At 53.0% G+C, this 11,748-nt stretch overlaps 2 protein-coding genes across 2 annotated transcripts; both read left to right on the top strand.

The window, feature by feature from the left end:
• Positions 1-1,287: 1,287 nt before the first annotated feature.
• On the top strand, positions 1,288-2,676 carry AYO20_02992 (hypothetical protein; the record flags this gene model as incomplete). Its single annotated transcript, XM_022641296.1, has 1 exon — positions 1,288-2,676. One exon carries the CDS (start codon positions 1,288-1,290, stop codon positions 2,674-2,676), a length of 1,389 nt encoding a protein of 462 aa, XP_022502827.1.
• Positions 2,677-8,472: 5,796 nt separating this feature from the next.
• Positions 8,473-11,115, top strand: AYO20_02991 (hypothetical protein; the record flags this gene model as incomplete). Its single annotated transcript, XM_022641295.1, has 1 exon — positions 8,473-11,115. One exon carries the CDS (start codon positions 8,473-8,475, stop codon positions 11,113-11,115), a length of 2,643 nt encoding a protein of 880 aa, XP_022502826.1.
• Positions 11,116-11,748: the final 633 nt, after the last annotated feature.

Below are 11,748 nucleotides of genomic sequence, written 5' to 3'. Positions count from 1 at the left end.
TCTGGTTTGAAAAGCGATTTTGTTCCTCCAACTTTGTCACGGAAAATTTCGCGTTGTCGAAAACAAAGCCATCAAGCTAGATTTTGACTTTCAGCGGCACAAATTTGTTTGTTCGTCACATGTTGCATGCAGCCCTGCCCCAAGCGTTTCCAACAGTATCATGCTTTTTAATCCGAAGAGAGGGGGAGGAAAAGAGTTCAGCCATGTATGAAAAAACTATATACATATATACTTCACCAGGGACAGGGCAGGTCGGCACGTAGGGCACAAGAATGAATGCCGAAAATTCTGAAAACTCTCCAGAGAACCAAGCGTCTCGACTGTGTCTGTATCTGTGAGCCAACCAATTGAAAACGAGGCGTTCTGTTTCCCCTTCCCTGAGATGTTCGATGAAAGGGCTTTCCGTGGTCAGTCGGGGTCAAATGGGCACGGCGTCCCGTTCGTTTGAGACGGCCTCGAAGCACTGATATCCACACCAGTCCTGACGCTCGCAGTTTCAGTTTCAGAGTTCCACCGCATCCTACTATTCCTTGTCTCACGGCACTTGGGTGTAGAGCAATGCCTCTGCCTAAGTAGGAAGTTGAGCCACATGGGACGGACGAGCCGGGGTCAATGGTGCCCATCTAACTCAGCGCCTCGAGAGCGAACATATACGTACTGGGCGGGAGTCTGACTCATGTTGAAGTCTCAGTCGTATCAAGGCATAAATAGTGGTGGTCAGTGGTTTCGAGGCAGGCGTTTGTGAGGCTTGCGGCAGGTTCATCGGCCAGGAGCTGCAGCCGTGGGGGTGTTGCTATTGCGTCGACATATATAGTGATTCTCCAAGGTGTATCTGAAGCCGAGGCATGATTGCTGATAGAGAAAGTTGAGGGAGCCTCGTAGCCTCGTATTGTATCTCGTATCTCGTACGAAGTGCTGTGGACAAGTTGATGTCCAAGGCACAAGGCTGAGCCTTGCCTATAATAGGCTAGCCTGGAGCTAAACCCAATCTGGCCGTCCTCCTGGCCAAGTGACGGCATCGTCCTTGGAAGGCACAAAGTACAATTGAACAGCCACAAGTCAAGTGCAACCTCATCTCAAGGCCTGCATACGGCCCTCATCTTCTTCCCCGACTAGTCTCCGATCAAGTGCCTAATCCCTTTGAATGAAGCTAGTCCAAAGGACTCTGCAGGCCGTTTCCACTACTCGCTGTTGTCGCTGTGCTGCTCACATCGGCACAGCCTCAGCTCGACCATAATAGGAATTGAAAACTGAAAACCTCAAGAGTCTCAGGTGTCGCTTTCGGAAATGGCCGAGCAGATTTCATCCGACAACAACGACTCCCTCAACATCTATATCTTGACCTACAACTGCGCACGCACCCTCATCAATCCTGCGCTTTTCGCTCCGTACCTCTTCCATGCGCTGCCCCCAAACAGCGACGCGCCAGAACTTCTCGTCCTTTGCCTACAGGAGCTCGCTCCGATCAGCTATGCGTTCCTTGGGGGCTCCTTCCTAACACCCTATTTCAAGGCATTTCGGGAAGTCGTCCGGCTCGCCTCCAAGGACCACGGATACGTCAACGTGGTGAGTAGGAACCTGGGCATGACTGCCATTATGGTGTTCCTAAGGGATGACGTCGTCGAGCGCCTCGCGTGGGTCAGAACCGCCGGAGTGGGGGTGGGTGTGAGCGACATGGGTAACAAGGGTGCTGTGGGCGTCCAACTGGGGTATAGGGCAGCCCGGGGTGAGTTACCAGCAGGTGGCGAGGCCGACAACCCTGAAGGCGAGACGGTCGAGTTCACCTTTGTCTCGGCCCATCTGGCCCCCATGGAGGACGGTCTCGAGAGGCGAAATGAGGATTACAAGAACATTATGCAGAGATTAGTATTCGTCCCAGACCAGAGGCTCCAGACTCCGTTGGCTCGAGGGGAAGAAGGGGAAGATGCCCCTCTTCTGCAAGGAGACGTCGCTTGGCAGGAGAATGAGACCCTGACGGAAGAAAGAGGGATGTACTCGCCATCATCATCATATTTCTTCTTCGCAGGTGATCTCAACTATCGCACATCGCTGCTTCAACCGTCCCCGCAGGACGTCAGGGACAAATTCCCGCAGCCCAGCGCCAACACAGACGGCCCCATAGAGTTTCGCGAGCTGCTGGCCGAAGACCAACTTACTCAGCAGGTCGAGGCTGGGAAGACTCTACACGGTCTGACAGAGGCGCCAATCACGTTCCCTCCCACCTACAAGTACCACACCGACGGAAGCAAGGCTGTCCTGCTTGTGAATGGAGAAGACCGCGAGCACTGGAGCTGGGCACGTCATCGCTGGCCGAGCTGGTGCGACCGAATCTTCTTCTCGACACCCAAGCAAGGTGACGTCAAAGTGACTCCGCAGAGATACACCTGCCTGCCGCTCTTTGCAACCTCGGATCACCGTCCAGTAGCACTGGCAGCCTCTGTGTCCCTGAAGGCGGTATCGAATGCAGGGCGTGTGGAGGTTGAGAGGGGCCCGACAGCACCGTTCGGCATCGACCCGGGGTGGAGGACCAAGAGGATCCAAGCACGCAGGAAGGAGTTGGCCGTGGGGATTATGGCGTATCTGGCACTCACACGGGAAGGTAACGGCCTGCTGGTTGCAACGACGATTGGCCTTGTGGGTGGGTGGTTGATTATCAGATCTCTCCTCCTGGGGTGAGTCGTTGAATTGTGTCTCGGGGGGTGTGGGAGTGTGAATGGCTGGGACAGCGCGACAGCCGGGATCTCGGCAGTCACCGACAAGAGAGCAATATCGATAATCGCAGGTGCCGCCGACAAGTGTTGCAGGATTCGACGCCTTTTCCAAACGGGGGAATTCAAAGTGACTAAGAAGAGTATAGAGACATCCAGGGTGGGTGTGTTGGCTTGCTGATTCACCAAGTGCGCCTGGCCGGTGCTGATGTGGAGAATATCTGGCATTGGTCAAACGAACCACCAGAAGGAGCATGGGTTACGCGAGTGCTTCTCGAAGGTTGACAGACTTCGATAGGCATTCTAGCGTTGTTATCGAAGCCTTCTTGCTTGGGACATTTCCCCTGCTGATCTTTTCCCACTGCTACTTCGACAGGCTCGCCATGGACCACAAGAGGAAGTTGCAGGGGTTGGGTAGCCCTGGGTGGAGTTTAACCGACGACATGCCTTGTGGGATGCTATGCTGCATCACATTATTGACGACAGTAATCTGGCCCCAGGTTGAAAGGTTACCTCCTCACCGAGTACCGAATCCAGGAACACACAGTGACACACCAACCTATATACCAAATGGTGCGACTTCCCAAAAGGTTCAACACCTTTCCCAGACTTGAGGGCCATCATTTTTTCGATCGACCGCCAGACTCAACTTGCCCGCGGATACCAGACGGGTAGCCGCATGCAAAGCTGCTCGGTGACAAGATCGAATGACATACCTGTACAAAGAAAGACAAGTCATGGTTTGAGTTCCGGGTACTTTTCTTCACATTGGTTTGCATAACTTCCTCCTTGGCAGCAGGGTCCAAGCCTGTGGACAGCAACTTGTTCTGACAATGCAGCTGACATAACGAAACGCAGCCGGATGACGAGAAGGCTGGCTCCAATGGGCTTCTTGTCAGCCTTTGGTTCCAAACCACAAGGTCCTAGGTTGGCCCACGGACCGACGCGCAAAGGTGTGGTGTGGGTTGGCTAGTGCAAGTGGTCTGATGACTACTCTTCAATATGGTCCGCTTGGAAGATTGCACTCGCGCGGCTTTCATCCTCGTAAGGGGAAAAGGGAGGAAGATGTTTGTGCAACCCCGCTATACCAATCATGCCATCTACAAGGCGTTCATCAGACCCGGAGATGAGTCTAGACCACATGGGCGAGTTTCTGGTCTGGTCCTGAAGTCATCAGCTGATTCACAATCATTGGCATCGCGTTTCAGGTGCGGGCTCCGGAATTGACTTGTGCTCCAGCGGCCCAAGTACGGAGCATCAGACTGAGTGCGGAGCATGGTGTTTGTTTCTCAACCCCGAGAATACTCTTTGTGCTCCGAATAAACAAGATGTTCTCTTTCATTCAAGCGCAACACTGTGTTGTGGCGTGAGAGCCCTGGGAATACGCGGATGCTCGTTCCACCGAGTGGTATGAAGCGAGTATGTGTTGTGGTCACCTCAGTTGACCAAGCAGGAGGTGTATAGAGTGCTTCGAGAGAATGACTGAGTACGAACACATAATGGCATATGTGGAATCAGCCCGCAAAGATCCGTCGCAAGGTACTGGGGTACTGGAGTATTCCTTAGGCAGAGAGTTATGGGCGGCAATAGGCGCTGTGATAGCCAAACTGGACACTTGCAAGGAGAAGACCAAGCCTGGAGCCAAGAAGTCTTGGGCCTGCCTGACTAAGGGAGTCGCCTACCCCCTAAGGAAAGTGCACTTGTCAGGGTTTGTGGGTTGGCACAGAGCCTGCAGATGGTGCAGATGCGAGAAATGGGTAAGCGTACATCCGAGTGCTGAACTGGACCACGGGACGCAACGTAACAACAACACAATGCAAGGTAACCAGTTGACGAAACCTCGTGTCTGCAATTTGGGCAGGCTCCGAGACTACTGGACAATATTTTCCGGAACTCTGCCTAATTTTCCCCTGTACTTGTCGTCTGGATTATTGAATTGCTGAGGTGGACGAGACCTGAATGGTCCGATCAAAGGAAGGAATGGCGGGAGGAGCCAGAGGAACGGAGTAAGGGCACGTAAACGGTATGTAGGTCCGTAGGGGCAGACGGAGAGAATCGTAAGAGTACCTCGTAGTGGTTTCTGTATACGTCGGCCGTGGAGGCGTGTTTGCGTGTTGTGTGCGCGTATGGAGGGTTGTTCGGAGCAAGGTACGAGGTGGAAAAGGGTTCCTTGTGGGCAGGAAAGTGAGATTGTGTGGTGCCGAGGAGCCGGAGCGCGCGGGCGCAGGCACAAGGTACGGGAAGCAGACAGACACAAGCGCAGGCGCAGGCGCAGACTGCCACTATTGGGGAAACATATTGTGGTCATGGTGACCAGACAAGCCAGACCAACAATGGAAGTCGTACGAGTACGTTCTGCTCCCGTAATAAGAGGTGCAGGACTGCAGGGTGGGTGGGTAGCAATAACGTGATGAGGCCGACAGGGCGTGGGAGAACAGTCAGGCGGTGCCCCCTGTAGGATGAGTGGATGAGTAGTAGCTAAGGTACGGGTACTCGTAATGCTGTGTGGGTGCCCTGGGTGCCCTAGTTTTGCCTGGTGCCTTGGGGCCTTGCGAGCCTTGGTGCACTGATGCCCTGCCCCTCAGCCAGCAAATGGATGTGTCAGGCATGCCTGAGCTGAGCTGCCCCATTAAACTTTGCCCGAGGGTTTCGGAGCTCGGGGCGTGACATCTTTTTGCATCGATGGACATGCAGCGACTTGCTGATCACCGATCCGCTAAACTATAATCCACTGTGACCACTGACCACACAACTGAGCCAGACTGGACACTATATCACCCTCGTTCCATCCGCCTTCTTCGAGGCCTTCGATCTCCTTTTTCTCTGAACAACAAACACCAATCCATCAAACCACAGTCCTCTCTGCGACCACGACTTTTCTCTATAGACTGCGACTCAACTGTGCTGTACAACAACCACCCCTCTCAACAACTCAACAAATTTGCGCGTAGACTGCGCACAACGATCACCGATCTGAAACCAATCCAAACGTCATCACTTTATTGGTGACTCAACCCTCAACCCGCGTTTCCCTACCTACATATCATCCATCGATCGCCTGTCGAGTTCGAGATTCCTCTTCGCCTCGTGTGCTATCGCCAGAGCATTGAAACAGTGCAGACCCCACAAAAAAAGACCAAGCAAAAGGAAAACACACCATGTTCTCGTGCTCAAACCAACCTCGGGGATGCCGTGGCCGATGCGACACTGCTGGCGGCAAATGTGCAGAATGCAGAGTATGTCGGCTCCCTCTCTCAATACGTCTAGGAACACGATTGTTCTAACTCGCTTCTCTTGCAGATGTACAACTTCCGCAGTCGACCTAGCCGACCATTTCGATCAGTCCTCACACAGCCGCTCAACGTCCGGTCGGGTCTCCTGACTACGTCATTCGAGGCTGATGTCACCATGCCGCTGTCTGCAGCTGAGGCTAGATAACTGCCCACTCAGACCTCCAACCCCAATCATCCTCCTTCATCCTTTCGGCAATTCATGCCTTTGCCTTTTGTCCGACCTTGGCTACCCATCCCAGGCCACTGCGAAAGCTTCCGCCAGGATTGGGTTCTCATGAAACCTTGATACCCCACGAGCTACGATTATTGACGACCGCCGCCTCCGATTGGTGTTGGCTCCTATTACCCGGCCATCACCGCTATTCACCAATTTCACCTCTCGAGTTTTCTTGTCACTGTTGGGTTTCAGCGTTGGCGTCTTCAGGGGGGCACACCTTGAGAGTACAATTTGATTTTAGCGACTTCCTGCATCCGGAGGCAACATTACGACCTTACTATTCACCTGCAATTTTTTTTGTCCACCTTTTTGATTGGAGCCAGACATTCGCAATGTTGTCGGTCTGGATCTCTGTGTATCAACTATATTATCGGTGACGCCAGACTTGCACACGAGTGACGACGCCTTGCAGCTTGCAGCTGCAGGCCAAAGGGTCCTTGTGACAAGTTAGGGCGGGGTTTGTCGATCCTTTTCTGCGCCGGCTTGGGCAACAAAAGCACTTCAATTGGAAAGGGATTGCGGAGAGCACAAAAGCGAACGGAGACCGGGCGTCCACGTTAGTCGGTAGTGAGGCAGCAACTGGTTTTCCTGCTCATGTACCAACATTTTGAATGCGCCTGGAATGTCTCATACACCTACTTGTACGTTACAAGAAATTGACGAGCTATATTCCTCCGGGTCCAACTCGTCCCACACGGAGAGTGACCTAGATAGAACAAGAACAAAAAAAAGTTGAACAATTAATCTCTAGCTTCGCTTCAATGTGTTATTCCGTGTCTTAATCACAGCGCACCTGGTGATCATGTTTTTAGCCCCTGGCTTGCACAATGCATATGCACGCACTGACTGACTGACGGGCCTGACTTACTTACTCGAGCTCGTACAACAGGTTGCGAATCCGCGCAGCACATTCGCGTCACTCTATCTCAAGTGCACACAGGGCGGTCATCAACCCCTTGAGCCCTTTTGTGAAAATGCCTCACTTCCTCTTCCCCACAAGGTCCAGCGTGCAGCAAGGACTTTCCACTCCGTTCCGCCGGGGAGATTCAGCACTACTGTATGTATTATTCTCGTGTTCATACGCCCTCGCATGGACAAGGCGCTTCGAATCATCACTCTCGTATTGAACAGATTGGGCTGCTGCAGCTAAGGGCAAAGGTGGTAACTTGGACCGAGAATCATCAGTAGCATTCACTGTCGTCGGAGTTTTTCCTTTTTGGCTTGTCTCGCAGTAGTTCGAGAAGCATGGGGTAGGTAGTTCATCTCTAATAATAATTTTGTTCGTTTAATCGCCCGCAGGGCATAGGCACTATAGGCGCTGGTGAGACAAAGGCGGGCAGTGCTTTCGTGGCCTGCAGCAACCGCCTGAAATGCACCAAAGCTGTCGGTTCTCTTCCGCCTTTTCCGCTTCTCCCGCGTGACTGACTCGCTGGCACTTCATGCTTCATTCTTCCCCTTGCGGGCAGTTGGTGCTGCGGGAATGATTGGCCGCCTGTCTCTTCGCTTTGTTCAATGCTTTCCCCCTGTGGGAAGCCCTGTCACAAAATGGTATCTTGCAGTCAGGCGTTCAATCATCCAGCGTTGACCACCCCGTCTGCTATGCATTGGTCAGGTACAGCCTCACGTCTCGTTCAGTAGTCGACATCCTACCATGTAACCGAGTACAGCCTTGCGACCTTGCGTAACCGTTCGGAAGATGCTCCCTTCTCGTCGATCGCTGGAAGTCCCACTCTGTCATGCACTTGCATCTGGCGACGATTCTCCCGCCACAGCAATCTGATCGCCGTGCCCACCGTCTAGTGCGAATCAGATTCTCTTGAACAACAACGTCGCAGGTCGAACTTGAACGCGACTTTTGTGGTCACCACCTCAAGTCTCGCCAGCCCGAGCCAACTCGCTGGCTTGAGAGGGAGATATCGGACTCTGCCGCGCTCCCAAGCCATGTCTTCACGTCTCAAGCAAGTGAGCCACCATGAGGTCGACCAGAAGTTCCCCGGATTCCATTCCCGGGAGACAAGACAGTCCACATAGGCAACGAGCTTCGGGTGAACAAAAAGCAGGTTAATGTCGTGTTAGAGGCCATTTTACTGGGGACGATGGCTGCTGCTCTTTTCCCGCGATTGAGGCAGAGGGCGATTGCAGGGTGCAGCTGCTCTTTCCTGAAGATGGCCGTCGACAACTTCTGCGGTCGGCTTTTGTCGCCATCTCATCCTTGTACCATATCTCCCAGCCTGCAATTTTGGATATATCCAGTATGACCGACTGCGTCTATCGCAATAGAAGAGGGGGCGATGCTTTTGCTATGGTTGCTGCGAGGCATGCGATGACCTCTTCGGAAGTTGGATCTGAAAACTATGGAGCTCTACCATCGTCGTATCGTCGAGTCCGGAAGTCGAAATCCCTCGTGGCGTTTCCCAATGGTAATCTTCGTCTGCGTCTTCAGCGCTCCCTTCCTTTCCTACGCCGCCAGAGCAACACCACGCTTTACAAAGGCTCAGACGGTGCTTGGGAGCGACATGAAGAGGCAGTTGAGATGGCTCGAGCACAGTTCCTCGATGGCGCTGGCCACGCAGACCTGCAACAGACAGAACTGTGTACACCTCGCAAAGCGAAGAGGAGAACGCAGCACAAATTCCGAAAGACAGTTCGGGCCAGCGCGTGCCTCGAGGCTGAGCAGCCGGAGACCACAGCCACGAGATCTTTTTCGCTTAGTCTTCGCGATCGAGTCCGCAGGGTGCTTGGGAAGTCGCTGAGTAAGAAAGACAATTTGCCTCCTCAACATTTGGAAGCCCAGCGCAACCACTTCTCCGAGTTTGACAAGGAGTCTACGCTTGTCAGCGGGTTCGACGCATACCAAGTCATGGACGACGGCCTCACTCCGCAGCGAAGCATTTACTCTCAGCCTATTCTCGAACATGAGTCGCTTGAAGGTTTAGACAAGGTGCCGTATGCTGTACATTCCGCTGCAAGTCGTGAAAGCCTCCATTCCAATGCTCGATCCCGAGTCACCAGCTGGACCAATTCCAGCATAACAGGCTCCATTGGTATGCGGTCTGGTCCTATCGAGCGCAATCGACTCTCGATCATCAAAGAAGATGGAGGTCCTCATCAGCCCTCGTCATCCGCTGGGAAACACATTGGCGGGGTCGACGTTTTCCACGAGCCACTGCAGTCAATCACGAATGACGCCCGGACTATGTCGGCAGTGGATAGTCAGCGAATCTATTCAGCATTGATCAAACGAATCAACCAGGAAGAGATTGAAATCGAGAGGACAAGAGTTGCTCTGGAAGGCATCAATCATGGGTACGAGGCGAACAGCACAGAAATCTCGGACATGAAACCTACCATCAGAGCGGTTCAGAGTGATTCTTCGCTGACTACAATGACTGGGAATATTCTGAACCCCCTGTCCAGCAGCCAATCTGGCTCGTGGCATCACTCTGCTAGCGCGAGGACGGATGAGCCACATCAGGAGTATGCCGACATAAGATGGGAACGACTGGCGGAACAAGAGTCACAGTCGACCTTCTTTCCTTTCTCGAGCGAAAAGAACCCAAACACCCCAAGTCCTTTCAAGAGGTTCTTAAATGAGAGGCGTCGTCGCAGCAGCCGCACCAGCGATGGCCGCGGCAAGCACGCAGACTCGGATAACAGTAGCGTCACCATCAATCGCCAGTCGAGCAATCCCGTAATGAACCGCCCTCATTTCGGGTTGAGCAGTGCCAGTATCTACTCCCGGACAACGAACGGCGGATCCAATGAACAGTATCAGCGGCCTCTTGAGAGCTCGGACGAGCTGCGTACAAAAGCTCCCGAAGAATCGGAAACAAATAGCATGGCAACCATTCTGGCCACATCATTTGCTCCGTCTATGAATAATCGATGGAATCCTTGGTCAGATACCGTGAAAAAGCACGAGCACACCACAGATAGCTTTTCCAGTTCACACACACGGGAAAGAGCTCAAATCACCTTGGCGGAGGAAGCTGGAGATGGTGGAGAGGGTGCCTCGAGCCAACTGGTAAGGTCAGCGGGTACCTGTACCAAGACGAGAGGATATGACCTGTCGAATGTTGTCGTTGCTTCAGGATCAAGCGGCCCGAAGGTGCACAATGGAACTCTTTCCGTCCGAGCTCATGCCGATCTGCTCAAAAGGGCCAGCACCGACGCCTTGAGCAGCCTTTCCAACAACGCCGAGGACGGTAGCAAAGGCAGCGGAAGTCTACGAAAACTGAGCCCTGGGAACTTAGTGAAGGTCTTCAGGGAGAAGAGGAGCCAGAGGACGCTTGGGCCTCAAAGTGCTGGCAAAGAAAACAGTCCGCCGATCCAATCGGACTCTCCTCCAGTGAGTACGCCGGGAAGGCTGCAACTGCAATTCCGGAATGGTACGACGAGCGGACGACTTCGCAAGAGAGCCAGTGAAGGCGTGTTCCAGCCAGAAAATCTCTATTCTACACCCCATCAGTCTATCTCAACCACGCCGAGCAGGTCCTATGAAAGTCCAAGTGAGAATGCCAAAGATCACCTGGTCGCACGACTGAGCAGGCCTTTTAACATGGATGTGCCTCCCCACAACCGTCCGTTTGACAGCATGTACCTGGGCAAGAGGACGCAAGGTCATCCGGACACGTTTGGAAATAACAGGTTGAGTGTAGCACCTAGAATCACATTGGACGGAGCCGGCCGGGAGTTGGAGACTGGCCTAGGAGACGGGAATGAAGGGGCAACAGTACTACCATCGCGGTCCTACTCTGTGGGGAAGAGTGCAGCCAAAGTGCTGGGGCTCCTGGGTAGCAAGAGAATGGTCAGCAATTTTCTGAGAAGTCGACGGGGAGAGAGAAGTACAAGTGCAGGTGAGCATATTTTGGGTGAGGGAAGTCCAGCATTCATTTGAACCATCACACGGCATAGATGGCTCGAGCCAGACCAGCATTGTTGGAGGCAACCGGGATTGTCTTTGGTCAGCTACTTGCTAGTGATGTTAATATGATAGGAAACAGCATTGAATCCAGCTTCAGAAAGCCACCAGGGTCAGGAATACGAGCGTTGCAAGGACTATTCATACTTCAGCACCATCAGTAAGGTCGAGACAATTCGAGTGTTCATAAGGCCCGTTAACCAAATTTGCCCCAGGATACGCGTACTCTCGACTATGGCCATCAGAACCATGAGCACGGAAAATGTCTCAATCGGCTCATATCCTCTACAATGTTACAAAGTGTGCAGGGACATGGTTACAGGGGGTGAGCACGTGACGTGGTGCGGAAGCGCAGCCTCGCATGCATCCTGCAAGTCCAACACTCAATCAACATGGCACCTTCAAACAACAAACCTCGTATTCGATTATTATTTTTTTCCTCTCGAACCACGGTATGTTTTTCCCGCATGCCCAATCGTCGGGTCTGGCTAGTCCACAATATTTTACGCGTGAAGTTTGTACCGCCGTTGACCCACTTGTTTACCGTACCGTCAACCGCGCTCGTATTTGAGACCCGGCGTCGTCCTGTTTGGGTTTCGACATCCTCAG

The sequence above is a fragment of the Fonsecaea nubica genome (genome assembly GCF_001646965.1).
Source record: "Fonsecaea nubica strain CBS 269.64 chromosome Unknown Scaff13, whole genome shotgun sequence".
NCBI lineage: Eukaryota > Fungi > Ascomycota > Eurotiomycetes > Chaetothyriales > Herpotrichiellaceae > Fonsecaea > Fonsecaea nubica.
The sequence above is the reverse complement of the archived record's forward strand: the minus strand, read 5'-3'. Positions and strand labels throughout refer to the sequence as shown.